The 26,526-nt window shown below is 49.8% G+C and overlaps 1 protein-coding gene across 1 annotated transcript; it reads left to right on the top strand.

Annotated features, from left to right (window-relative positions):
• The first annotated feature begins 7,503 nt into the window (after positions 1–7,503).
• Gng4 (G protein subunit gamma 4) lies at positions 7,504–23,925 on the top strand. Its single transcript, XM_026413551.1, has 2 exons — positions 7,504–7,608; positions 23,797–23,925. Exons 1-2 carry the CDS (start codon positions 7,504–7,506, stop codon positions 23,923–23,925), a joined length of 234 nt encoding a protein of 77 aa, XP_026269336.1.
• Positions 23,926–26,526: the final 2,601 nt, after the last annotated feature.

Raw genomic sequence — 26,526 nt, forward strand, 5'->3', positions numbered from 1 at the left:
ATGAAAACAGTTAACAAGATAGCGCTATGCACTTACTACAGTGGCCCAAATCCAGAAGGCTGGGAACACCAGATGTCTGCCAGGACAGGAGCAGGAACTCTTGCTCATTGCTGGTGGGAATGCAAAACAGAGTGACCACTTTGGAAGACAGTTTGGCAGTCTCTTACAAATCTACACCCCCTTTTACCATAAGATCCGGCAATTGCACTCATCGGTATTTCCCTAACGAGTTGAGAACTTATTTTCACAAAAATCCTGCACATGGGTGTGTGTGGCAACCTTATTCATAATTGCCAAAATGTGGAAGCAACTGAGATGTCCTTTGGTCAGTGGGTAGATAAATAAAATGTGGTGCATCCAGACAACGGAACATTAGCACTAAAAACAAGGGTACTACTGGGCACAGTGGCAGATGCCTGGTGGCTGACACAGGAGGATTGCAAGTTTGAGGCCAGCCTCGGCAAATTAGTGTGAGACCCAGTCTCAAATAAAATGGGGATGTAGTTCACTGGTAAAGTGCCAGTGAACTACATCCAGTGGGTTCAATTTCCAGTACAGAAAAAAAAAAAAAAAAAGGTTACTATCAAAACACGAAGACACGTAGGAACCTCAACTGCATATTGCTAAGTGAAAGAAGGCGGTATGCAGAGGCTGCATGACATTCTGGAAAGGGCCAAACTGTGGACACACTAAAAAGATAAGTGCCAGGGACCAGTGGGAGGGAGAACAGACAGGTGGTAGAGAGCTGGGACGTGTAGGGCAGGGGGTGCCCTGTGTGGCGCTGTGAAGGCAGACATGCTTACACACCGTGCAGACCCAGGGAATGTGCAACACCACGACGAATCCAAATTCACTCTGGGTGGAGAAGCTGTCGACGTCGGTTCACTGTCCCTAATGCACCACTCCAGGGTGGGAGGCCAGTTGTGGGGAGGCTGTGTGTTTGTGGGGACAGGAAGTTTGGGGAACCCGCTGTACTTTCCACTCAATTTTTCTGTGAATCTAAACTGTTCTAAAAAAAAAATAAAATCTTACAAGGGCTGGGAAGGTAGATGGCAAGAGAAGTTTGGGAAGACGGAGGAGAAAGTGCTATCCCAGGGTACTGAGAGACCCAGGAAGGGGTGTTGTTCTGTGGCTGTGTGTAGGTCATAGGGTCTGTCTGCAGAAGGTGGCATTGCTGATCCTTCTTCCAGGCCCCAGAGGACCTTTGCCACATGAGGTCCTCACTGGCTTCTGGCAGTCCCTTCCTTCAGCTTGACAGCTCCTGCGCTTGCGTCAGGGCCCCCGTGAACCTCTTTTGGAGTCAGTGGTCCCCCAACCTTGAGAGAGCCAGCAGGAGGTCAGACACTCCCCAGGGGCTGAGGCTGAGGCTGAGGCTCACTGGCAGCTCCCCCCCCCCCCCAATCCCTCAGGAGCTGTCTGAAAACCACACCCATGACCAAGACGCATACCAAGGTGGCAAAGGGACCTGGAGAGGAAGCGGTGGCAGAGCAGAGAGGACAGAGGAGCCTCCTTGATCTGTTCTCGTGCAGCACAGAAGTCCTAAGGGGAAACATGTGACATGGGAAATCACACACCCACCTGCACGCTCCACAATAAAATCATCCTGCTTTTAAGAAAGATTGAGTCTCCAGAAATGTGGAAATTGATGGTTTGCCCTAAAATCGTTTATGGAAAATTCATTCTTGCTGGATGATGCTAGGAGCTGGGATGTGACAGCATTTGTCCTTCCTTCAATTAAAATTACATTGAAGACTCAAAACTATCATTTTTCTCTGTCAGTCACTTCCCCATCTGTAAAAATAGCTTTTCTGTTGAAACAATGTCATGTGAAATGGAATTTGACATAATCTGACGTTCCCGGCTGCCTTCAAGGGACGGCAGAAGCTAAGGTCTTCAGACTTGTTTGTTCCAGCTGTCCTCTGGCAAAGGCCCAGGGGACCCTCCGGCTTCTCCCTTCAGCATTTAAAAAAAACAGGGAGCCTTCATAGTTTTTCGATTGCCATTTTCAGATGTCCCTCCTGCCTCTTTAATGATAGATTCAGGTATAAAATAGAAACAATCACTCCATTGCTTTATCAGCCTTTGCAAGCCAGGAATACAGTGATGATCCAGGAAGATGAGGCCCTTCTCCCTGCCCAGCTGCTGCTTGGCTGTGAGACAGACTGAAGGATGCACAGGAGGGCATGTGGTGGCTCTTGAGCTGAATTTAAAGGGTGAGAGAGGTCAGGGAAGATTTGGAGGTCAGCACAGCCCACCACATTATGAGAGTGGAACTAGCATTAGGCAGAAAGGAAGGGCATTCTTGGCAGAGGGAATGGCGCACAGAAAGACCTGGGTGGAGCAGTCCCTCTGCAGCCTCAGCAACTTAACAAGGCCTTGAGCAACTCTGAGAGACCCCGTCTCTAAATGAAATTTAAAAAAAAAAAAAAAAAAGCGTGTGGATTTTAGAAGAGAAGCAGAACTTGAGAAGACCCTAAGGGAGAAGTGCTTCTGTTTCCCCTTACTCTTGTGCTGTTGCGTGAGAGTGGGCCAGGAGCAGAACGGTAGTGTAGACAGCTAGTGCATCGATAGAAACCCTCATATCTGGCCAGAGAACCTGGGAAGGGAGCCCTTGTGGTCATTTTTCCCTTTTCCTCCTTTCTCCCATAGTCTTGCCCCAAGGGCGGGCTCCAGGTACAGAACTGCACAGTGGTGGCAGCATCATGGGCCATATCTCCAAGATAAACCCTGTCTTTCCAGCAAAGAAAATAGGAAAAGGGGCTCTTGTGAACTGGAGAGTGTGGGAGGAGTCCTGGGGGAGAGAGAGTGGGAGAAGTGGATCATCTCATTTTTTATATGAACCCACAAAAGTTCCAGCCTCACCCATGAGATGCACGTGCACAGGCTAGATCTGAAGCAGCTGAACAAAATTTTGAGAATCCATTCAAGATCCACATCAGTACTCAAAGCTTTGAGTAGTACGTGCAGGAAATTGTATGCACTTTAAAAACTTAAGAGAGGTTAGATTCTGACCTAACCACATATGAAAACATATTCCTGGACATCCCATGTATCAAAGGGGAAATCACAAAGGAAACTAGAAATGTTTTGAGTTGATATCAAAATGTGTGAGTTTCGGTGCTTATGGGGAAATTTTCACCATTAAATGCTATTTTAGAAAAGAAGAAAGGTCTCAAATCAAGGACTTCATCTTCCACTTTAAAAAAAGAGGGAGAGAAAATTAAACTGAAAGTAAGCAGAGAGAGAGAGGAACTAATAAAGATAAGAATAGAAATCAGTGAAATTAAGGACAAACAATATTAAAAAAATCAATTAAACCTACAGCTAGTTCTTCCACCCATAGCCAGATTGACAAAGAAAGAGAGAAGACAGATTATCAGTATCAGGAATGAAAGAGGAAACATCACTACAGACCCTACATACATAAAAAGAATATTTTCAAAAACTTTACATGAATTCAATAGCTAGATGAGATGGACAAGCCCCATGGAAGAGACAGCAATCAGACTTATCACAAGAAGAAACAGGAAAATTGAATAGTCCTATTTCTACTAACAAAAGTGAATTCGTAGTTAGAAACATTTTACAAAGAAAACTCTAGTCCTAGGTGACTTCACCGGGGAATTTTACCAAACATTTAAGGAAGAATGAGACTAATTCTAATTCCATCCAAATTTTCCAAATAATTGGCAGATGAAGAAACATATCCCAAATGATTTTCTGAGGCCAGAATTTTTCTAATACCAAACCCCAACAAAAACATTGTAAGAAAGCTGCAGACCAATATTCCTCATGAACATACACAGAAGTGTCCTCAACAGAATATTAACAAACTGTGCCCAGTTATGCGCAAGAGGGGCAAGACATCCTCACCAGATGGAGTGGGTCTAAGAAATGAAAGGCAAGAATAGGGCACAAGTGAGTTGGGAGGCTGCAGTAGTCCAGCACCCCTGCGACAGGTGAAAGGTGGGGGCACCAGAGATGAGGCTGAGAAGGAGCAAGAGGCCAGCCCTGGACACCTGACGAGGGGGACGGTTTACAACCCTTGGATTGCTGCTGTCACAAACCACCAAACAACCTAAAACAACACAAATTGATTCCATGACAGTTCTAGAGGTCAGAAGTCCAAACGGGACGTCAGGGGCTGACCCCAAGGTGTGGCAGAGCTGTGCTCTTTCTGGAGGCTCCAGGAGAGATGCTTTTGCTTGCTCTTTCCAGCTTTCAGAGGCTGCTCGTGTCCTGGGGTCCCCCTCCTTCAGGGCCAGCAGTGTCACAGCTTTACATCTCTCTGACACAAGTCTCGTGCTTCCCTCTTTCACTTTTAAGGACAGTCGTGATTACAGTGGGCCTTACCAGGATGATTCACGATACCCTGCCCACCTTAAGAGGGTCAGCTGATCTGCCATCTTCACCCACCTTCTACCTTAGTTCCTCCTCGTCATGGAGCCTAACAGGTTTGCCGGTTCCTGGGTTGGGTCACGGACATTTGGGGGAAGGCTGTCACACCCCAGAAACCAGATGAGATTAACTGTATTGCTAGGCAACATTTCTTATGGCAAAGATGTGTCCCTTTGGTAAATTACATGTGAACTGGGAGTAGCTAGGAAGAAACCTTAAGTACCTGATGTAGAAACCACTCTGGAGTTTGGGCCGTTGCTATTGTCTGAATGTTTGTCACGCACCGTTCATAAGTTAGGGCTTACCCTCAATGCGAGGCATTTAAGGACTGTAACACTGGGGGCCATGGTCACGGAGTTTGTCCCTGACGAGTGGCTTGTGCCTTACACAAGGGGCCTGAGGAAGCTGCATTTTGCCCCATGAGTACTGAGCGAGGAGCTGGCAGGTGGTGGGCTCAGATAGGGGACCTGCTGGAACCCACCGGTGATGGCATCCCAATCTTGGATTTCCCAGCCCCAACAACTGTGAGAAAGACATTTTTGTTATTTAAAAGCTACCAAATCAGTTGGGCGCCATGGTGCACACCTGTAATCCCAATGGCTTGGGAGGCTGAGGCAGGAGGATTGTGGGTTCAGAGCCAGCCTCAGCAACTTAGCAAGGGCCTGAGCAACTCAGAGTCTCTAAATAAAATATAAAAAGGGATAGGGATGTGGCTCCGTGGTTAAGCATCCCTGGGTTCAATCTTTGGTACCTAAAGGGAAAAAAAAAAAAAAAGCTACCCAATCTATGGCATCTTGTGGCAGCAGCCTGAAGGGACTAAGCCAGACTCCTATTGAGGGCCCGTGAGGCTGTCACTGGAGCTGCGGCTCTTGTGAGAGGCACCTTCCTATGTAGATCTAATCTCCTCACACCTCACCCTTCATGAGGGGCTACGGTCACTCCTGGCTGTAGCACAACCTGCAGTGAGAACTTCCCACAGAGGAGCACCTGTGCTCCTGGAAGTTACTCGGCTTTTGCGTCATCGACGGTAGCCCCCTCTAGTCTGTCCCCTCTCCTCGGCTGTTGGAGGACCCCAGTCCTTTCACTTGCTGACAATGCTCTTGGAAACCTTCCTGCTGTCTGTTTTCAGATCCCAAGTTCCAGGCGCTTGGAGCCTGAGTGGCCGCCTGGTCCCTGGCTCCAGCCAGGTCCCTTGTTTTTGTGGCAAGTTCCTCCGGATCCCTGGAGTGAACGCAGCTGAGCAGGGCACCTAGTGGCTCTTGGGAACAAGCCCATCATCTTAAAGGTAGCCATCCTGGAGCGGCTCTGTCAAGGAGGGAGACAAACAAGGACATTTGTCCCTCTGTGGAGACCTTTGGAGTCACCTATCTTTGTCCCATCTCCATGCTAAGTGCGCTGTGGCTGGAATCAAGTTGCTCCTAATATGTATAAGAATGATAGTCACCAACACCATAGGCAGAATTGTCTCTAGGAAATAGAATTGTGCTGGGTCTTTATCTTCTTTGTTGCAATTTTATTTTCCCACACTGGACATGTATTTGTATAGTAAGAATAAACCTTGTGAACTGCTTCCACTTGTCAGCAGCTGCTAGAGCTAGACCTTCGAGTGACGGGCAGAGGAACAGGGCAGGCGGGTGGGCTGTGGGCTGTCTGGTGAGGCCCCGGTGGCCTTGACCTGCAGATGGAGTCCCAATCTACTGTGTCCTCTCAGGGGTTCTCTCTCTCTCTGCCTTTAGCCCACAGTCTTCTGAAGGGTTGATCTGAAAGTCCCCACACTCACAGGGAAGCTGCTAAGCTTGGGAGCGAGATGCCATGGGACAGTAGGGACACCGGGACCCAGCAAGGAGGCTTTCCTGTGCCTCTACACACACCTCTGGTTGTGCTTCCAGGTGAGCCCCAAGGCTGGAGCCCTGAGTCAGCCTCCAGCTGACGACTGACTGCTGTCACCACCAGCCTGCGTCCAGGCCTCTCACTGTGCCACCTCTCAGCAGGTAAGGGAGTGGTGACCTGTCCTGTCCTGGTTCGCTCAGGAGCAGGGTGGGGATAATGCTTGCAGCAAGACCAGCTTCTTCCTCCAAGCAGTGCTACTGTCCCCCAAGCACACAGCCGCAGGCCACTGCTGAGCCTGAGCTTGATGAGGGGTGTTGGCCTCCACTCTTCCACAGCTCCCCAGCACCGGGCCCCATGAGTCAGACCAGCAGCTCTGGGGAAGGAAGCAGTGCCCTGGCGCCACCCCAACTCTGCGCTCCCTGGGTCAGAGCCACAGGTGCACCCCGTCAGAGGCCCCATGAAAACTCTCCACCAGATCCTGGCCGCAGCCCATGTAGCAGGGGCGGGTGTCCCTTGTGCGTCTGTTTGCAGTGACCGTCCTCCCTGCTCAGGCCTTAATCCTTGCCTCTCATGGGCGGAGTAACTGATCTGTGCCAGGCAGGCACTCACAGTGGGACCGTTGGCATTGCAGGGTCTTGTCTTAGTCACTGTCATCTTTATGGGACAGGCCAGGAGAATTTCTTCCCCCTCTAGAACAGCAAAGCTATGCTTGGGACGGAGTGTGGGTGGGGTTATTTAGAAACAGACTACCGACCTGAGGTCTGTGAGCCTCTTGGAGTGACAGCAAATTAAAATCTACAGCAAAGCAGTTTCCCCTCAGAAGTGCCTGTGAGCCTTGTGAGTCAGAGGGAGAGCCTCAGCCAGCCTGCGAAGCCTAGAGTCTGGGTCCTGGATCCACACAGTGGGCTCTGGAACTTCTGGCTATTGGCTTAATTGCTCTGATTTTTGCACTTTTTTTTTTTAACAAAATAAAAATGAGCACTGTGCTTCCAACCTGATGGGCTGCTAGAGGAGTGACCAGCAAACAGGTGTGACGATTACTGACTTCCAACACACTTCCAGGTCTTACTGGTGGTGACGCCCTAACCAGGGGTCCACCTCTTTGTCCTCACTCTCTCCAGGGCTGAGAAAGTCTCCACACAAGAGCACACCGTCCCCCTGCCCTTGCTATCCTGAGCATTCCCCTCTCTGTCCTGGGAGGGTTTGTAGCGGGAGGCGGGGAGGCTGGGAGAGCAGCCTCCAGACCTCCCCTGTGCTTGCTTCCAGGGAGGCAGGATGAAGGAAGGCGTGTCCACATCCAACAATAGCACCACCAGCATCTCCCAGGCCCGGCGAGCTGTGGAGCAGCTGAAGATGGAGGCCTGCATGGACCGGGTGAAGGTGAGCACGTGGGCGGGCGCAGGGCCTTGGCAGGTGCCAATTCGCTTGCATGGAGTTCGGAGCATGCCCAGGGTTCACGTGACACGGAACACAGGGAGGTCCTGATCGTGCAAGGAGGCCCCCAAACAGACCCCTGCTCACTTCAGCCTGAGTAACCACATCCTCCTGCCAACAAGTGAGCAATGGAGTCCAAGGATGAGGTCAGTCCCAGAGTTTCTGCCCCATGCGATGACTTCGAGGTCAAGCAACTTCACATATTTGGTGACAGGGGCATGCTGGGGGTGCAGCTTGGAGCCATGCCCCTGTGTCAGATGCTCCTGGGGGAGGTTGGGAGTGCCGGCCACTCCCACTGTGAGATGCTGCTGAGGGCAGGCTACTTCGCCAGGGAGAGCTTCAGCAAGGCGAAGCTTACATCTCCAGAGCCCCGTAGAAGCTGGTCAGAAACTAGCGGAGCTGGCGGCTCTGAAACGCAGCTGAGGCTGGATCAGCGTTGTGTTCATGGAGTCTGTCAGGACACAAATCCAGGGCTCCTCCTGCTCAGCATCTAGGATTCAGAAATTAGAATCTGCACCAGCAGGCGACTCCTGAGGCCTGTGTTGGCAGAGCCCGAACCCTCAGGGCTTCAGCACCGAGCCCTGCCTCACCTGGAGTCCCGCCTCACCCTGCCAGCCCTTGCCTCTGTGAGATAGTCACCCTTCCCCCCAGGGCTTCGGGTACAAGCCATCAGAGGAGGCAGAAAGCCCACACAGAGGGACCTGAAGGTAGCCCTGTGTGGTGGTGCACGCCTATAATCCCAGAGGCTCAGGAGGCTGAGGCAGGAGGATCATGAGTTCAAAGCCAGCCTCAGTAACATCGAGGCGCTAAGCAACTCAGTGAGACCCTGTCATTAAATAAAATATAAAATAAGGCTGGGGATGGGGCTCCGTGGTGGAGTGCCCCTGAATTCAATTCCTGATATTTCCCCCCGCCCCCCAAAAAAGAAAGACCTGAGGGTGTACTCAGCAGGCGAGGATGGCACTAGGAAGGCAGTTGGTTCAGGTGGAGCCTGATCACCTGGGCGTGTGTCTTGCACCACCCAGTGCCAGCCGTACCACAGATCAGATCTGGAATGTCCTCGAGGCCAGTGTGTTAAAGGCTTGGTCCTTGGCTTGCTGCTGTTGGGAAGTCACGGAGCCTTTAGGAGGACCTGGGGGAGGGGAGCATGTCTTCTGGGGGGAGTACGGGGCTCTGGGGTCTCCCCCACCCCGTCTCCTGTGTGCTGGCCATGAGTGAATGACCACTCTGCCATGTGCATGAGGTGCTGTGCTCCCACCCTGCACAGACACAGTCCCTGGTCCTCGGTGAGAGGAGAGAGCAGGGAAAGCCCAGGGGTTGGGGGGATGAAGAAGGCCTGCGAGGGCCAGTGCTGGGGGAGTGCAGATGGGCAAGGCCCCTGCCGTGAAGACGAGGACCCTGGTGACAGCGTTCCCAAGCACAGCCCTGCAGGTCCTGGGAAGCTGCATTAGCAGGCCGTCTCCACCACAGTGATCAGGGCTGTGGGCTGGGACGGGTTTAGGGCTGACCCTGGACTAGGAAAGGTCAGCAAACTCATGTGCAGAGAGCCACCCGCTGGACTGGGAGAGGGCTTTGGGCACCTCAGGAGCAGGTGCCATGCACACAGGCGCAGGGCTAAGCCACAAGGCCACCGGGTGCGGATGCGAGGCGAACTACCGGTGGGTGGCAGATCCGCTGGTCAGAGGCCAGGAGGCAGCAGAAGCCCTGAGTAATCGGGAGAGACAAGGGGCAGCGGCTGGGCTGAGCAGAGGGCCAAGGGGCAAATGACCAAGAAAATGAGCAGAACTCATGGAGACTGCAGCAGAGCGGTAGAGCCCTGATGGAGTGCCTGGCCAGGGGCCTGGGAGGAGTGGCTGGCAGGGCTGGAGGACGGCCGCCGGGTGGGGGCTCTCCTTCAGCTAGGAGGCTGGGTCTGCCCGTCAGGCCCTCCCTGCCCTTGAGACCCTGAGACACTAAGAGGAGAGGTCCGACGCCAGGTCAGAGGCAGGGAGCCTCTGGGAAGCCTGTGCTTTGGGACGTGTGGCTAGTCCAGACCCTGGGGACTCCAGGGAGCAGCCAGGGACAGCCACATCACTGTGGAGAAAACCATGTCACTGAGGAGAGGCCGCCCTTCAGGCACAGGGCATGATCACCCCTGCCATATCTTCCTTGTATAGCCTTCAACATTGTAAAATATCATGGTCAGATGCACAGGTGCATGATGTGTCGTTTAAACCCCTTCTAGATGTACGAGTCATCACGTTAAGTATGCTCACAAGGTGATGTGACCATCGACGCCCTCCAGCTTTAATCTTCCCAAACAGACATTTGTGACCTCTTCCCCTCCCCCATTCCTGGCAGCTGCATTCTACCTTCTGTCCCTATGAATTTGAGCACTCAAGAGACCTCCCACAATTGGAATCATACAGCACTTGTCCTTTTATTATGGCTCATTTCACTTAGCACACAGTCCTCAAGGTTCACCTGTGCTGTGGCCCATGTCAGCATTTCATTCCTTTTCAAGGCTGAGTAGTATTCCCATTGTCTGGGTATGCACTTCCTGTATGCATTCCTCTGATGACAGACACCTTGACCCATCTGAGCCTTGGCTGTCGGACTGGTCGGCAGTGCGCAGATGGGTAGGGGTCTCTTCAGCACACTGAGTTCATTTCTTTTGAATGATCTCCAGAGATCATTCTCTGAGAATGTGAGAAAGTCAGTATCTTTATTTGGGGGCTTTATTTGGGGTCTTTAATTCTTGTTTTGAAAATGATACTCTGTTTCTCTGTTCACAAAAATGGTACTTTCTTATTTTGGAAAATTTTGGGGAAATGCAGACCAGTAGAAAGAAGAAAACTTGAGTGATCTGTGACAATCACAGGTGGTGTTTTCCAACTGAATATGTCTTACATATCATAAAATTGAGGTTATAGTGTACCTCTTTTGCTTTTCTCATTCTGATTTATCACTGAACAATGTTTTGTGATACTATATCCAGGTCTGTAAATACTCTCCTAAAATGTCCTATTTAGTATCGGTTTTCTACGTCATCTGGAGTACAGTGCTTTATTGAAGTGTTCTCAGACATTTCACTTGCTTCTACTTTGGGGTACTGGGGTACTTTGGGCACTCAGTGAGCCCACTGGCAGATAAAATTTGCATGTTTGATTATTTCTGTGGGATAAATTCCTAGGGACTGAAAAATTTCTTGAACAAGGATACACACATGGGGCTGTGGGTGTGGCTCAGTGGGAGAGCCCTTACCTAGTGTGGGTGAGACCCTGGCTTCAATCCTCAGCACCACATTAAAACAAACAAATAAATAAAGGTTAAATTCCTAGAAAGAAAGAAAGAAAGAAAGAAAGAAAGAAAGAAAGAAAGAAAGAAAGAAAGAAAGAAAGAAAGAAAGAAAAGATACACACAGAGTGTTTGAATCGGTTTCAACCTATCCTGACCCTGTGTGGAGTTAGCACACAACCTACGGTTTCCGTTGCAGACACATGTCCCAGGTCCCCAGGCTCACTGAACTTCATTCAGACTTGCCTGCAAATTCAGGTGTTCCCAAGTACACCTCCCCTGCCCACCAGCTTCCATTCGTGAGAAGGACTCAGAACTCAGGAAATTGTTTTAGTTACATTTACTGCTTTATTATAAAGATTATAACCCAGGAGCAACGCAATGGATGAGAGGCACAGGACAGAGTATTGGGGGTTTGTGGCACCAGCCGTCTGGAAGCCCCACCTCCCAGAACAGGAAAGGGTTCACCAACCTGGACGCCGGCTCCAGCCCATGGCTTAGGGTTTTAATGGAGGTTTGGCCACTGGTGACTGAACTCCATCTCCAGGCCTTCTTCTGTTTCTGGAGGTCAGGGGTCAAGGCTAAAACTTCCAACTCTAAACTTGGCTGGTCTTTCTGGTGATCTCCCCCCATCTGGAAGCTATCCAGGGGCCCCTCATTCATTAGCATACAGAAGACACTCTTATTACTCTGGAGACTCCAAGGGCTCCTGGAACTCTGTACCAGAAACTGGAGAGATCAAATACTTCATATTCACCGCAATCTAAAATAAAAATCTGACTGTGCATTTTTCTACATGAAACTCCACAGTGAGTAAAATACTAGTTCCTCAGCATTGTGCACCAGACTCTTGATTCACTCCATTCATTACAGTTAGGAATTTTGAATTCTCCCCTTGGGTTCATCTCCTGGTACTCCTGTCCATCTGTCTGTACCCGTGCTCCCCGTCGATCTTGCAAATCCTACCGTCTGGAAGCTGTCTTCTTCTGCCTGGAAAACTCCTACCCATCCAGCAGCGCCAGTTCAGAGGGCAGAGCAGACCTGAATCTGGGAGCCTTCTTGCGCTGGAAGAGTTCTGCTCTTCTTTCTGTTTTTCAGTGAGTCCTATTCTTGGGCTCACTCATCCTGGTGTGTGGATTTTGCTCTTTGAATTCATGAGACAAGCACCCTGAAAGAAGACGTTGATGGTGAGCTGCTGGAGTCTGCTGCAGCACTGGAGGACATAGCCCACCATTAAGAGATGCGGCTCTGGCCTAGGGATGTGGCTCAAGCGGTAGCGCGCTCGCCTGGCATGCGGGCAACCCGGGTTCGATCCTCAGCACCACATACAAACAAAGATGTTGTGTCTGCCGAAAACTAAAAAATAAATATTAAAATTCTCTCTCTCTTAAAAGAGAGAGAGAGAGAGAGAGAGAGAGAGAGAGAGAGAGAGAGAGAGAGAGAGATGCGGCCCTGCTGGGCACAGTGGTGCACACCTGTAATCCCAGCAGTTCAGGAGGCTAAGGTAGGAGGATCATGAGTTCAAAGCTAGCCTTGGCAAAAGTGAGGCACTAAGCAACTCAGTGAGACCCTGTCTCTAAAGAAAATACAAAATAGGGCTGGGGATATAGCTCAGTGGTCCAGTGCCCCTGAGTAACAAACAAACAAAAAAGAGGTACCACTCTTCTGTAGAGGCTGCAGCTTGTGCAGACCCCACCTGCCAGCAGAAGCCCTCGATCTCTCTTTCACCAGCAGAGAGAATAAAACGAATAGAAAAGGTCTGAAAGGAGATAGCATTAAAAGCTTTCATTAAATAGAGGAAGATCTGCAGATATAGTTTGCCATATCCAGGAAATAATTCGTAGAAAATGATCAACACTGAGACACTCATACTGATGAGTTTCCTTCAGTTCAGAAGTGATTAAAAAAAAAAAAAGCCCAACATCACCAAAAAATAATAACAAAAAAGAACAATTTTTATTTTTTTAAATAATAAAGTCTATTGGGTAGACCAGAGGAGCGGCCACATGGGCACTGCACCTAACTTTTATTAAATTCTTCATATGGTCCTCAGGGGCTTGAATGTCCACAGCAGCACTGAGAGTTTGATGCTGCCAGTGTCCCAGGCCACAGGCAAGAAGACTCAGTTTCGGCAGCTATGTGAAGACGTGAAGACGCAGACCCAGAGCCTCGCCTTGGGAGGAGGGAGGCCTCTGTCTAGACACTTGGCCATGGTCAGAAGAAACAGCCTCCTGCAGCCAATGAGCTGAGTTCACATATATATTCTCAACTATGCATAAACATAAACATAATACAAATATGTGCTCCTTTTCTTTTTTCTTTTTCTTTTTTTTGGTACCGGAGATTGAACTCAGGGACACTTAACCACTGAGCCACATCCCCTGTCCTTTTTCACATTTTATTTAGAGACAGTGTCTCCCTGAATTGCTTAAGGCCTCACTAAGTTGCTGAGGCTGGCTTTGAACTCACAATCCTCCTGCCTCAGCCTCCCAAGCCACTGGGATTACAGGCGTGGGCCACCTTGCTTGGCTATGCTGCTTTTCTGTTTTATGCTGTAGAACTTTATGAAAGGAGATGTAAATGTGCATAACTGTTAATTTACATATGCAAATATGCATTAAGACTACAGGATAACCTCTGGGGAAACTCCCGGTCACCAGTTCCTCCCCCAAAGGGGGAGCAAGCCCAAGGACTTGCTCACCACTGGACCCACACACTCTCTGGGTCTCAGGAGTCTTTGGTCAAAGAAGATTCACTTGATCTACTTAGAACAACTCAGTTTTGATTCAGATCCCAAATCAACATCATGGAAACAGGATCAGGTGGGATAGTCAGGGCAAAGACTAGAGAACTTCAGCATAAAATTCAGTTTCCAGGACTAGTGCTCAGAGCAGTGTGGAGGGATAATCACCACCCAGCTCACACGCTCCAGCTCGTGCTATTGCTGCTCTGAGCCAGGGATTAGCCATCCAGCCAGGGCCACTGACACTTCACCAGAACAGGGCTCGGACTCCTCCCTCTTGGATCATTAGTTGAAGTCTGGCATGTAGGTAGGTCTGACAGACAGGATCAAGGTCACATGCTGGTGCCCAAGCTGCAAGGGATTCTTGGAAAGTGAGAATTCAACATTCTCAGATCCTGTTTTGAGAAATCAACTTTCTCCCTACACTGAGCACATGGAGAAGATAGTCCCTCCAACCAGAGAAGAGGTCCAGGTGCAGGGGACAAAGTGTATGACCACTGTCCACTGTAGCCCATTTCTGCTTATTTCATAGGTGTGAGTCAGTAAATACGAGTTTATTTCTGAAATAACATTTTGAATGTATTAAAACTGCAAAGAGGGGCTGGGGTTGTGGCTCAGTGGTAGGACACTTGCTTGCACGTGTGAGGCCCTGGGTTTGATCCTCAGCACCACATAAAAATAAATAAATGAAATAAAGGTACTGTGTCCAACTACAACTTAAAAAAAAAAAAGTAAGACCCCAAAGCAATCCCAAAGGTATCTGTCATAGTAAGTGTTAAGTGGAATTTAGATTTTCTGATTTAATGTTAAAAAAATGTACTTTACACTAGGCAGACACTTAAAATAAAACAACCCAGACTTAGAATTTTTTAAAAAATGGGCAAAAATATACCAGTTATATGTGCAAGATCTACATGTGAAAGATAGTAAAACTCTGAAGAAACAAATCAAAGAACATCTGCATGAATGGAGAAGTAGTCTGCATTCATAGATAGGAAGACACAGTATTGTCAAGACATTTTACCCAGCTCCATTTCTAGATGCAGAGTCATCCTAATCAGAATCCCAACAAGTTATCTTGTGGCTATGACAAGCTGATTCTAAAGTTTATATGGAAAGGCAAAGGCCCAGAATAGCCAGTGAAATACCGAAGGCAAAGAACAGTAGCAACAGTGGGAGACTGGCTGGACCTGCCCACACGGCTCACTTGAGCTGCAGCAACCAGTGGGTGGGCTGATACAGTAGGGACAAGGGCTCAGCGGGAGGAGGTGGAGGGCCCAGACACGGACCCTCACAGGTACAGAGGAGCAGGGGCAGCCCACGGAGCAGAGGTGGTCATCTAAACATGCTGCTAAACATCCACTGCAAAAAAAATGAAGCCAACTTGGGCCTTTCACATTGCACAAAAGTTAACTCAAAGTGAGCCATAGAAACCCAAAAGACAAGACTAGAAACTGCCAGAAGACAACACGGGAGGCAATCTGGATGACCTTGGGCTTAGCAATGAGTTTCAGGCACAACAGCAAAAGCATAATCCGTGAAGGAAAGTATGAGTAAGCTGTTCTTCATTAAAATTAGTAACTTCTGTGAAAAAGGAAGTGAAAAGCCACAGAGGGGAAGTCTTTGCAAAGAACATAGATGGTAAAAGACATATTCAAAATAGACAAACCTCTTAAAATTAAATAATGAGAAAACAACCACGTTTAAAAATGGACAAAATATCTGAACGGATCTCACCAAAGATAACGTATGATGGTAAATAAGCACAGAGTCCTGACATTGCATGTCCCTAGCGAATTGCAAACCCAAGCAATGAAAACCACTATCACCTATGACAATGGCAAAAATCTAGAAAACCAACAGTAATTTAATAGATTGAATTATGTTGGGTGCATGGATGAATACGCAAGAATGAATCCCACTAATGTCAGCAATGAAGAGATTAAATACCTAGGCACACATCAATAAGTAAATAATGTCAAATGCTGGTGAGGACCAGGAATAACTGGGCCTCTTATTTGTTGCAAGAGGGAACTCAAAGGACACGGCCACTTAGACTGTCTCTTACAAAGCCAAACAGTACCCAGAGCAAAACACGAGGAAGGATCCAGGGCAGAATTGAATCAGGCCAACTTTCCCACGCTCCTAGTGGTCTCTGCTCGCCTCCTTTTGTCTGGCTAACCAACCAAGGGCTGGGAGGACCCACTGGATTCTGACCAGCTGTGCTTCTCTCCTGGCCCTTCCTCTTTTTCACCTATAAAACGAAAATATATAAACTTCTTTACCCAGAAAATGCCAAGAAGACCTGCCATAAACAGCCCTCGTGGGGCACCTCACACATCCTGGAAGCCCAGGGCTCAGCCCAGGCACTGCCTGGAATGCAGGCTCACAGGAGCAGAGGCTGCGCTTCACTTCCCCAGACGTGAGTGGACTTGGGAAGGCCATACCTGAGAGAGTGAGACACTCAGAGCATGGAAGGGCAGAGAGGTCTGAACAGCAGAATGCCTTGCCTTGGACTCCACAGTCCTTACTGCAAAATAGCTGCTCTCTAAATTAATGTTCATTTAAGATTCAAAGTAAGGACAACCCCAATTCTACTGTGGATTTCCAGGAAGCAGACTTTGAATCATCCTGCGGTTCAGTTAGATGAAAATGTGTGGGTAATCTGGAAGTTTCTTTCATTGAGTCTTTGCCTTTGCAGTGCTGGGTTGAATCCAGGGCCTCCCACTGGCCAAGCAAGTGCTGTGCCACAGAGCTGCACCCCAACCCAGGAGGGTTTTCCTAAGTATATGTGTTTTAGGAGGAAGATACTAAAACATATCATAGAATCATCATATTTAAAGATTTCTAATACTCTTTCAGGAACAGACAGATCATTGGAACAGAGTAAGAAGTCTCAAAACAGACCCCAGACTACTGAGAATTTGGAACACGATCCCAGATGGTATCTCAAGTTAGTGGGGAATAGATTATTAATAAATGTTGTTAGATGTTGCTAGTACTTTGGAAAATAAATAAAGCTACATGCTTCACTAATTTTATCTAAGTAAATTTCAAATGAATTATATTCATCTGTTGAGACTGTCAAAATATCAGGCTGGGTGGCTTAAGTAACAGATTTATTTTTCTCAGTTCTAGAGGGTGTACATGCAAGATTAGGGTGTCAGTGAGTGTTTGTGTGGTGAGGCCACCTTCTCAACTGTCCCGACACAGCCTTTGCTTTGTGTTTGCAGGGAGAGAGGCCATCCCTCGTGTCTCTTCCTTTTCTTAAAAGGACCCCAGTCCTATCAAGTTAGGACCACCCTTTGACCTCATTCAACCTAAATTATCCCCTGAAAGGCCCTGTCCCCTATCACTGTCACATGGGGTTTGTGGCTTCAGTTTGAATTGGGCGGGAATGTGATCAATGCATAGCATGGATCAAAGATTTAAATATAACCAAGGAAACCACAAAAGTACTAGGAAGCAGGAAGGACTTTTTTATGACATGAATTTGAGACAGACTTTCTGATCATGCCATGAAACCCACAGTTCATAAACTAAAAGTTTTGACTGCATCAAGTTGGGATCCTGTCGTCCTCCAGCAATGTGGACACATTCCATTTGGTGAAGCCATGTGGGAATCATCAGGAAGTTTGCTGAGTGGGCGGGGATCTCACTCCAGGCTTTTCCAAGTTTGTCTGGATCCAGAGCTCTCCCCATGGTCTGCTAACAGACACCTTTACCGCACCCCGGCTCCAGTTCTCTTGCACTTCTCCTGAGAGTCACCAGCAAAGCCGCCACAAGAGGAATTCTTTTGGAAGAAAGGCAGCCAGAAAGCAGCCAAACACATAAGGGAATATGTTTCCTGTGGTTATGTTTTCTCCAGTTGATAAAACTCACATGGTTGAGTTGATGAAGCCAAACCAGAAGATTCTAAAGCCAAAGACTGTTGTTAAAATAGAAAGGACAGACTCCAAAGTCATGGCGTAGCTGGTGAAAATCTGAAAACCAGCAGAAGCAGGGAGTGCCTCCTGCTCCCAGGTTGCTCACCGGTGGCTGAAGGTTTGGGAGGTCCAGGGCAAGAGGGCAATTAGGGGATGGGAAGATGGAGAGAGCCACCCTCTGAAAGAAGAAACCAACAATGCCGAGTCCCTGGCCTGTGGGGGTCTTGTCTTGGCAGTGGCCACTATGTCCCAGGTCTAGCCTGAGCCTAGGGCATCTTCCTCATTGCAGGCAGAGGCCACAGTTTCCCAAGGTCTAGCCTTAGCCTAGGGGACCTTCCTCATTACAGGCAGCAGCCACAGTGTCCCCAGGTCTAGCCTGAGCCTAGGGGACCTTCCTCATTGCAGGCAGCAGCCACAGTGTCCCCAGGTCCAGCCCCAAGAGACCTTCCTCTTTGCAGCTCCTCCTGCATCACAGTTTGGGCATAGCCAGTTCTTCTTTCATCACCTTCCACAAGAAGCCTCATCCAGACCTGCAGGAAGTAGCTGTGCTTTCTACAGTCAGATTTAGAAATGAGCTCCAGGAAAGGGTGTCAGAAGGCCAATTCTAGGAGTGGGGTCAAATCAAAAGAGAGCAGCCTTTGAATTAAACCAAAGCATAAGGCAGGATAGGGATCCAGGAGGAAGGAAGGTGCCCCAGGAAGGAAAAGGGCCCTTTCGGGCACCAGGCTGCTTCTCTGAGGGCGCTGTGGGCATGGAGTTGCCCTGAGAACTGGGAGAAACCTTCCCATTCCTAAACATCCTTTCCGTCCTTCAGAGAGCAACCAGATACATAAGGGAACAATAGTAGCCCCTGCCTGCAGGGCACCACCCGCCTCCTCACCTGGCTGCAGTCCATCAGGCATTGCTGTTGCCATTTGCAGAGCAAGCTGAATGCCCAGATGTGCCTCCTGCCCAGGTGTGCGTCCTGCCCAGGGGACATCCTGCCCAGGGTGAGTTCTGCCCAGGAGGACAGGGTAGATTAGCCCCTGTTGCAGCCTAGCCAGGATGGTGCTTCTAGACTCACATCCACTGCTTCTCCCTCAGCCTTCCTGGAGCCCCTCTGCATTGAGGCCAGATGACGGGGGTCTTGCTGTGTTCTTCGCTCACCTCTGAAGTTCCCAACACCATACAAAATGCTCTTTTGGTAAATTTACAAAATGACTGATTTGTGGCTTTCTTTGTAGTAAGTTGGGAGAAACCAAAGTGGAGATGGTCCATCAGGTAAAACTTCTACCAATCTGTTAGAAGGGTTTGGCTAAGTTAAGGTCCAGGGTAGATGTGGGTGAGTCACACATAGATGGGCTGCACGGGAGCTTTGCGGGTCCTGGGCTGGGGCCATGTGAGGACACCTCTGATTTAGGACAGCTTGGAGATACTAGCCCTCTCACGTGCCTTAGACTCACCTCTTAGTGTGCAGTCAGCTAGGACATGGGGGAGCCTTTATGGCAACTGTGGTAACTGACCCACGGTCAGTTATGCAACCTTACAATTCAGAGGGGACTCCCTGCTGGGTTGTTCTTTTATTCACACACAGATCCTGCCACTTCTGATTTCCATCTGTGGCATAGGGTAGGACTGGCTGGGTGGGCAGAAGGTGGGTAGGAGGACTTACTGAATATCCGGTTTTGTTTGTTTGTTTGTTTGTTAAAGAGAGAGATTCATTTAGGAAGTGGAATTAGTCTCAAATACTTTCCAATGTAAAAAGGAGAAAAAAAAAAAAAAACGATCTTAAGAACTCACTCTGTGCCCAGGCTAGACCTGGGGACACTGTGGCTGCTGCCTGTAATCCCAGCAGCTTGGGAAGCTGAGGCAGGAGGATCATGAGTTCAAAGCCAGCCTCAGCAACTCAGTGAGGCACTTAGCAACTCAGTGAGACCTTGTCTCTAAATAAAATACAAAAAAGGGCTGTGGATGTGGCTCAGTGGTTAAGCACTCCTGGGTTCAATCCCCAGTACCAAAAAGAAAAAGAACTCATCCTGCAGTGTTTGTTCAAATTTAGAGACAAGGTACACACTCTAATGTCCTGGGGATACCCTGGGGCTAGCAGAATTCCTGGTGGAGGGTGCACCAACTTTGACCTTGTAGAAGACGCCATGCCTAGAGCTGGCTACAACCCACCTGTGCCCTTAACAATGATCCTGCTTTGTTTTCTGGGGGTAGAGGGAGGAATAGGCAAAGCCAACAAAGATGCTTCTAGTTGATTCCAAGTACTATTGTTCAATAGACCCAGACTGCTGAGAAATAGGTGTGGTTTCTCTACTTTAAATGCAAAGTGCAGAGGTTGTCACAGTAAGAGTAGTAATTATGTCATCTGTCTTGTCATGGAATGTGACTATAGTAATTGCAACATTCTCTCCCATCCCTGAAGCTTGTAATTATAGTGCAACTAACAGGATTATGTGCTAACTTGGGCTGTTTTAATCACCTCTTTTACTCTGAAATGGATGGTAAAATTCCACAGTTGTTCCCAGACTACTGATTCTGTTCAACATCTGCTGTCCTATAGCTTTGTATGTGCATGTGCTGGGGATGGAACCCAGGGCCTCGCGCTCGCTAGTCAAGTGCACCACCACAGACCACAGTCCCGGCCCTGGGTTGTGGCGCAGGCAGTCCATCACCATGGAGCTGAGAGCTGATGGGGGAATGGGTGGGTAAACATCCACAGTCAGGGGGCTGTAATTTTCTACCAGGATGAAATTCTGTCTTTGAAAGCAAATTGTCTATTTTATGTTTCAAAGATGGCAGATGTCTTCTGGAATCTGGAGATGTCTATCACCCTTATTTTATAGGAAGGAAACTTCCAGTCAGAAAAATCAATCTAGGGCTGATTAAGAAAGCCCTCTCTTGGGCTGGGGCTGGAGCTCAGTGGTACAGCGCTTGCCTAGCATGCATGAGGCACTGGGTTCGGTCCCCAGCACCACATAAAAATAAAAACAAATAGAATAAAGGTATTGTGTCCATCTACAACTAAAAAAATATCTTCAAAAGGAAGAAAGAAAGAAAACCCTCTTGCCTCACGTCTAAGGAGCAGATATAGGTTGATTAATGCCTGGATATTACACTGAGAGTCAGGATGTCACCTTTCATGTGTAAGTCACATGGTGACGGTCATGGCCTGTGCTTATGTTTTCCAATCCCATTACCGTAAATGCCCAGGTTTATCTGAGATCCTGTGGGTATAGGGGAATAAAGGGACTTCGGATGCCGTGTCTGGTTAGGGGAGCTCCCTGGGGTGTTTGTTGTAAGATGACAAACACTGCATTGGACACCGCTGTGCCTGACAAGCCCGTCCTCAGTGGTATAAGTCTTAGTCCATTTTCTGCAGCCGTTACGGTCCTCGAGGCTGAGAAGTCCAAGAATATGACTCCGGAGTCTGGCAAAGACCTCTGAGCTGCGTCATCACGAGGCGAGAGGGCAGGCAGTGGCCCAGAGGGAAATCCAGCCAAACCCCCTTTATCATGAGCCCTGAGAGACAGACTGCTCCTCCCTCTGCTCATGAGGGTGGAGCCCATGTGGACCTCCTCCTAGAGGTCCCACCTGTCAGCACCTCACGAGGCCATCACACCCCAATCTGAATGTGGGGGGTGCACAGATGGCAGCAGTGGTGCTCCAGAAACTTGGGGTGCTCCTGAGAATCCACCCAGACACAGAATGTGGAACCAGCGCTCTGTGGCTGTACACTGGCTCCGGTGGCATCCACTCCTGCCATTCCTGCGGGTTCAAGCACAGACAGGGCTCAGGATCCAGAGAGGCATCGTGATGGCTATGGGGACACAGCTGTGATCTGGAACCAGCACGGAAGGCAGCTGATCTAAGAGCAGCCTGTTTTCTTGAGAGTGGTGGCATCAAGTAAGTATCACTTTGGGGAGGCGGCAGGAAACTTCCTGGATGGGACCCGCTCAGGACTGGCAGGACAGTCACAGCACAGCTGTTGAGCTATGAGGGAAGAAGGCTCACCAGTGTGGGAGGGACAACACGAGGACCCAGCCAGAGTGGCCCCCAAGCCCTTTGAGCCCCCTCCTCCAGGATGTGGCCTGATGCAATGTGGAGGTTCCAATGCAGCCCCCTGGAGGCCACCCTGAGGTTGCTCTCAGAAACTAAATTAGGCTAAGCCACCCATGAAGGCTGTTGCTGACATCTGCAGTAGACTGACCTGGGGAAGAAAGCTCTGTGGCATCCTGCGAGCCGGCCTCTGGCTGCAGGTGGATGGTGTGTGCAGGTAGCCATTGGTGGTCAGCCTTGATCCCCCCACAGTGGGGACAGTCCACACATCCTGATGATTATGGTGACTTCATCACTTCTGAGTCTTCAAAGGGGACAAACACCTCATTTTGTTCTTTTCCTACATCCTCTCAGTTAGTTACAAGGAGGATGCTCAGCAATCGCTTCCTTGATGAGATAATGAGGTTGATAGAGAATTCAAAATCAACTGGAGCGCAGCCAAGTAAATGAAAGAGGTGGAAATTGAAAACTAGACACTGCAGAGGACGGAGAGCCAGAGGAGGTATCCTTGAAGCACCTGCAGGCCTGACCATTCTGAGGAGGAAGGGGTTTGCAGGGTGGAGTCCACAGCAAGAACCCAGCGGTGTCTGCCCCTGTGGCTGCAGAGATGCTGGCATGGGAGGAGGGAGCTGGGACCACTTTCAGGAAGGAGCTGCAGCAGGGCTCAGCCCAGGTGCCCACCCACCATGTGGTTCCTGTGCAATGCCCCCACAGCTCTGTGGCCTCAAGAGTCAACTTCCCTATTCCTTTGCTCCTGTCCCTTGTGATGCTCCACAGGTCCCCTGCAGGCTTGGTCCACCCCAGGCCTCTATGTGCCTGGGAAATTCCTACAAGAGTATCCTGCAAACCACTGCCAATTTCAAACACTCCCACTCAACTCAACAGACATTTATTTAGGATCTAAAATACTGGCCACAGTGCTACTAAAGGTAGAACTGGAAACCGTCCCAGTAAAAAAAGCTTAGGGATATCTAACAATCCCAGTTTTTACTGAGAAAAGCAAAACTCAGAGAGGTTGATTTCTTTGCCCAAGGTCGCACAGCTAGCTTAGGGGTGGAGATGAAATGAGAATCCCTGTGTTCCTTAGTGCCCCTTTCTCCATTCCACACTCCTAACAAATGTAGGCTATCGGAATTTAGGTGGACTCTTCAGTTCTACTCCTACTTGATTTATCTGAGGGAAAAAAATCATTTTGGAATTATTAGTAGGATTCCAACCACTGCTAGTGTGGGTGTGTCTGGCTGGAAATCAGAAGAAGACTCCCTGTAAGATGTGAGCCAGCCTGTGGGGACGCAGGGGGCTTTGGAGCACCTTCTCACTGATCCGCTTTATAGTTCTAGAGAAGACCTGGCGTTGGGTGCACCCAGAGGCAGTGGGGGTGGGAGTAGCTGCTGTGCATTCCTCTGCACTGAGCCTCTTGAGCCTAGGCCTCTTGTAGCCATTGCCAAGAAGCCTGAGGGGCAGCTGAGTTAACGCTCAGGCCATTCGGGTGCCAAACGCTGAGAAGACATGAGTGAAAGAACTGGTAGCTTCATCTCCCCCAGCGAGCCCCTCTTGATGCTGCTCTGCCCCCCAGCCTTCTCTCTGCACAGCTGGAGGCAGTCCACTGCTCCATGACAGATGACCATGCATGGATTAAAATAAGTCTGGAAGGGCCAGGGCTGCCTGGCCAGGAGGGGCTCCCTCTGAGGGAGTGGCGTCTGTGGGCTAAAAGGTACAGTCTTGTAAAACAGCAAAACCATGTCCTGTGAGGCCAACAGAGTCCTCTCTGTCTTCTCTGGCTTGGTCCTGAGAGCAGACTGCAACACGAGAGCTGATCATGAGGGTACACCATCCAGCGGCTGGCCAGGGCAGCAGCCTTCTGTCTGACTCCTCTAGAAATGGACCAGCAGAGTCATTGCTGGCCACTGGCCTGGACCCTGCACTTCTCCCCCAACGAGAGTGTGACAAAGGGCCTGGGCCTTCCTGCCAGCTCTTTATCCCTCTCCGGATGCCGACCTAGCTTCCAGGGGTAGCATCTCCATGGCAACATCGTCCTGGGTTTGCACCACCCGCCTGCAGCCTGTCCTCGGGCCTGTCCACCCTGCACGCGGACCTCTACCTGGACCACCTGGCCTCTAACCAAGCACCCGTGCTTTGTCCCCACAGGTCTCCCAGGCAGCCGCTGACCTCCTGGCCTACTGCGAAGCGCACGTGCGGGAAGACCCTCTCATCATCCCGGTGCCTGCGTCAGAGAACCCCTTCCGGGAGAAGAAGTTCTTCTGCACCATCCTCTAACCCCAGTGGTGAACGCCCCGTCTCCGTCCTCCTCTGTCCACAGAAGCCGTAGGGACCACGCATGCTCTCAGCCTTGGGGCGCCCCCGCCCCGCCCCCGCCCCTCCAGGCCGGCTCACCTCGGTTTTTCATGTTTTCTCCTGACATTCCATTTCTTTTTATTTGTAGTCTCTCATTTTTATGTCATTTTCATTAGTGGCAAAGAGAAATAGACGCTTTTTTTTTTTTTTAAAGAGAGAGAGAGAGAGGGACAGAGAGAGAGAGAGAGAATTTTTAACATTTATTTATTTTTCTTAGTTCTCGGCGGACACAACATCTTCGTTTTTTTATGTGGTGCTGAGGATCGAACCCGGGCCGCACGCACACTAGGTGAGCTCGCTACCGCTTGAGCCACATCCCCAGCCCAGAAATAGACGTTTTATGGCCAAATAACAAATGTGCCCTGTAATCGTAAGATGGATTTAAGGGTTTACGGTTTTTAAACACCAAGTTTAAATACATGCAGTTAATGAATTTACTCAATAATTCATTGAAATGAAAAAGCGTGCCCAAGTAGTGCCCACTTTGGTAAGTTGGTTTCGGATGAGAGCATCTCGACCAACTGCGAGGTTCAGGGATCCCCCGCCGGGGAGAGCAGTCCTGGGGTCCCCCACTCCGGCTCCTCCAGGGAATCAGCAGCTTCCCTGACCTGCGCTGGGGGCCACGCAGCCCACCCCCGCTGGATGGCCCTTTCTCCCTCCGTTTCTCGGGGCCCCCGGCAAGGCGGTCCTCTTCCAAATGCAGCCACTGGGGTGGTAGCCACTGGCTTGGTGGACCAGGACAGCCCGCAGTCAGGCAGACCCACCGCCACCTCTCCTGCTCCCTCCTACTCTAGCCCGATCCCATCCACAAGGGCCCTTGCTGGGAGCAGCGCAGGTCCAGCGAGGCTTCAGGGGAGTGGCAGCAGCTCCCGGGAGCGGCCGCTGATCTGGCCTTATTTAACTCTCCAACATTGGAGACCTGGAGTGAAGGTGTCTCTGGAGGGAGGAAAACTGAGGCATGAGAGATGACACGGTTTGCCCACAGTTACCGACAGCTGTAGGGAAACCGCACGCCTGTGCAGACGTTCAAGCCCCCACCCTCCTGCTGCCGTGGCTGGGAAGCCTTCCAGGCTTATCTGTGACGGGTGTGGGCCACATCAGGAAGCTCACCCGGTGCTCAGCAGACCTTCCCACCAACGCCCAGAGGAGCCTGCATGGGGGCAGCTTAAGGACGATGATGAGCCCTGCGGGCCCCAGAGAAAGAGCAGACAGTAGTGTGCTTTAGCCTGGGAGCTTCTGAGACAAACTGCAGGCCCCACCTAAACCACTCAGGCGTCCCTGATGAGGGGGAGGAGCAGCATGGGAGCAGAGGCTCTTAGTCTAAAATGGTCCTATTCTGAGTATTTGGAACCAGCCTCTCTCCTGGGCTCTGCAGGGCCTTGCTGGGTGGCTGGAGCGAGCCACTGTGTGCCCAGCTGTTTTAACCTGCAAAGAAGGCCCGATGTCATTACTCCTCCTGCCTTTCTGTCTGGAAGGAAATCAAGGAGAGCTCTGATTATTGTTTAAAACAAATACATGCACCAGATGCCAAGGTGCAGTGTAGGGAAGAAAGTGGGACTTGAAAGACCCCCCAGCTCAGTGAGATGAGGAATATAAAACTGCCTACAAAGAAGCAAATATGATTTTCAGACCAGTTAATGACGGGCTGCCCTCAAAAGTGGTGTGAGCACAGAGTCATCCTTTGTTGCTTTTTGAACAGGTTCTTAGTTTCCGAAGGCTTACTGATGACACCAGAGCTGTCAGGAGGCCATCCGCTCAGACTGCAGAATTGAACACTGAAGGTGTGATGGGACTTCCATCCTCCTGCAGTGGGGGCTGTGACCAGGATCTCTTTATTCTGTGGTCAGCATCATTAGCCTGATAAAGCAAAATGCAACCCATAAAAGCACATCAGAGAAGCTGAGAAAGTGGGTCGGCACTTAGTGGCAAAATCAGGTCAAGAGAAAAACGTGCTTTGAATCTTCCACCGAACTTTCTCAACCCTTTTGTTTTCGCTTCTATCCCTCTGTGTTCCATCTTCCTTTTCTTTCTCTGCCCTTTCCCAGCTCTCTTCCTCACATTCCCCAGGTGAGATCCTTTCACCTCACCCCTCACTTCCAGACCTACAGCACTTTCTGTGGGTCACCCCTCCGGGTGTTCCTGAGCTCCACTCACACTGGGGGCTGTGAGCTGCTCCTTGCCATCATCAGTGAAGACAAATGACAGAACAGCTGCCGCTCTCGTGGACTGCACCTGTGTTGGACAGTTGCCATTTCATACTTTCAGCTTCCTGTAGGGGGAAGTCACCCCTTCCACATGAAGTTAGTGGGATGTGGTACCCACCCTCCCGCAATGGAAGCTGGAGTGGATGGGTGTTCCCCATGTTTCAGGTGCCCCCTTTCCCACTCTGTAGTAGCCAGGGGGTGGTCAGTGACCCAGGCAGACTACATGGATCCCCCTGCTTTGTGTTGTGACCCTGTGTGAAATGCTGAGAATCATCTCATGGAAGCTGCAGTGGTCCTGGGATGGTAAAAGCCCAGCAAG

Source organism: Urocitellus parryii, chromosome 9 (genome assembly GCF_045843805.1).
Source record: "Urocitellus parryii isolate mUroPar1 chromosome 9, mUroPar1.hap1, whole genome shotgun sequence".
Lineage (NCBI taxonomy): Eukaryota > Metazoa > Chordata > Mammalia > Rodentia > Sciuridae > Urocitellus > Urocitellus parryii.

What these genes read in the sequence shown, in the direction of transcription:
- Gng4 (XM_026413551.1), top strand. Translation starts at nt 7,504, where the DNA reads ATGAAGGAAGGCGTGTCCACATCCAACAATAGCACCACCAGCATCTCC. An exon ending in CCTGCATGGACCGGGTGAAG is followed by an intron (nt 7,609 to 23,796) that starts GTGAGCACGTGG and finishes TTGTCCCCACAG; the next exon opens with GTCTCCCAGGCAGCCGCTGA.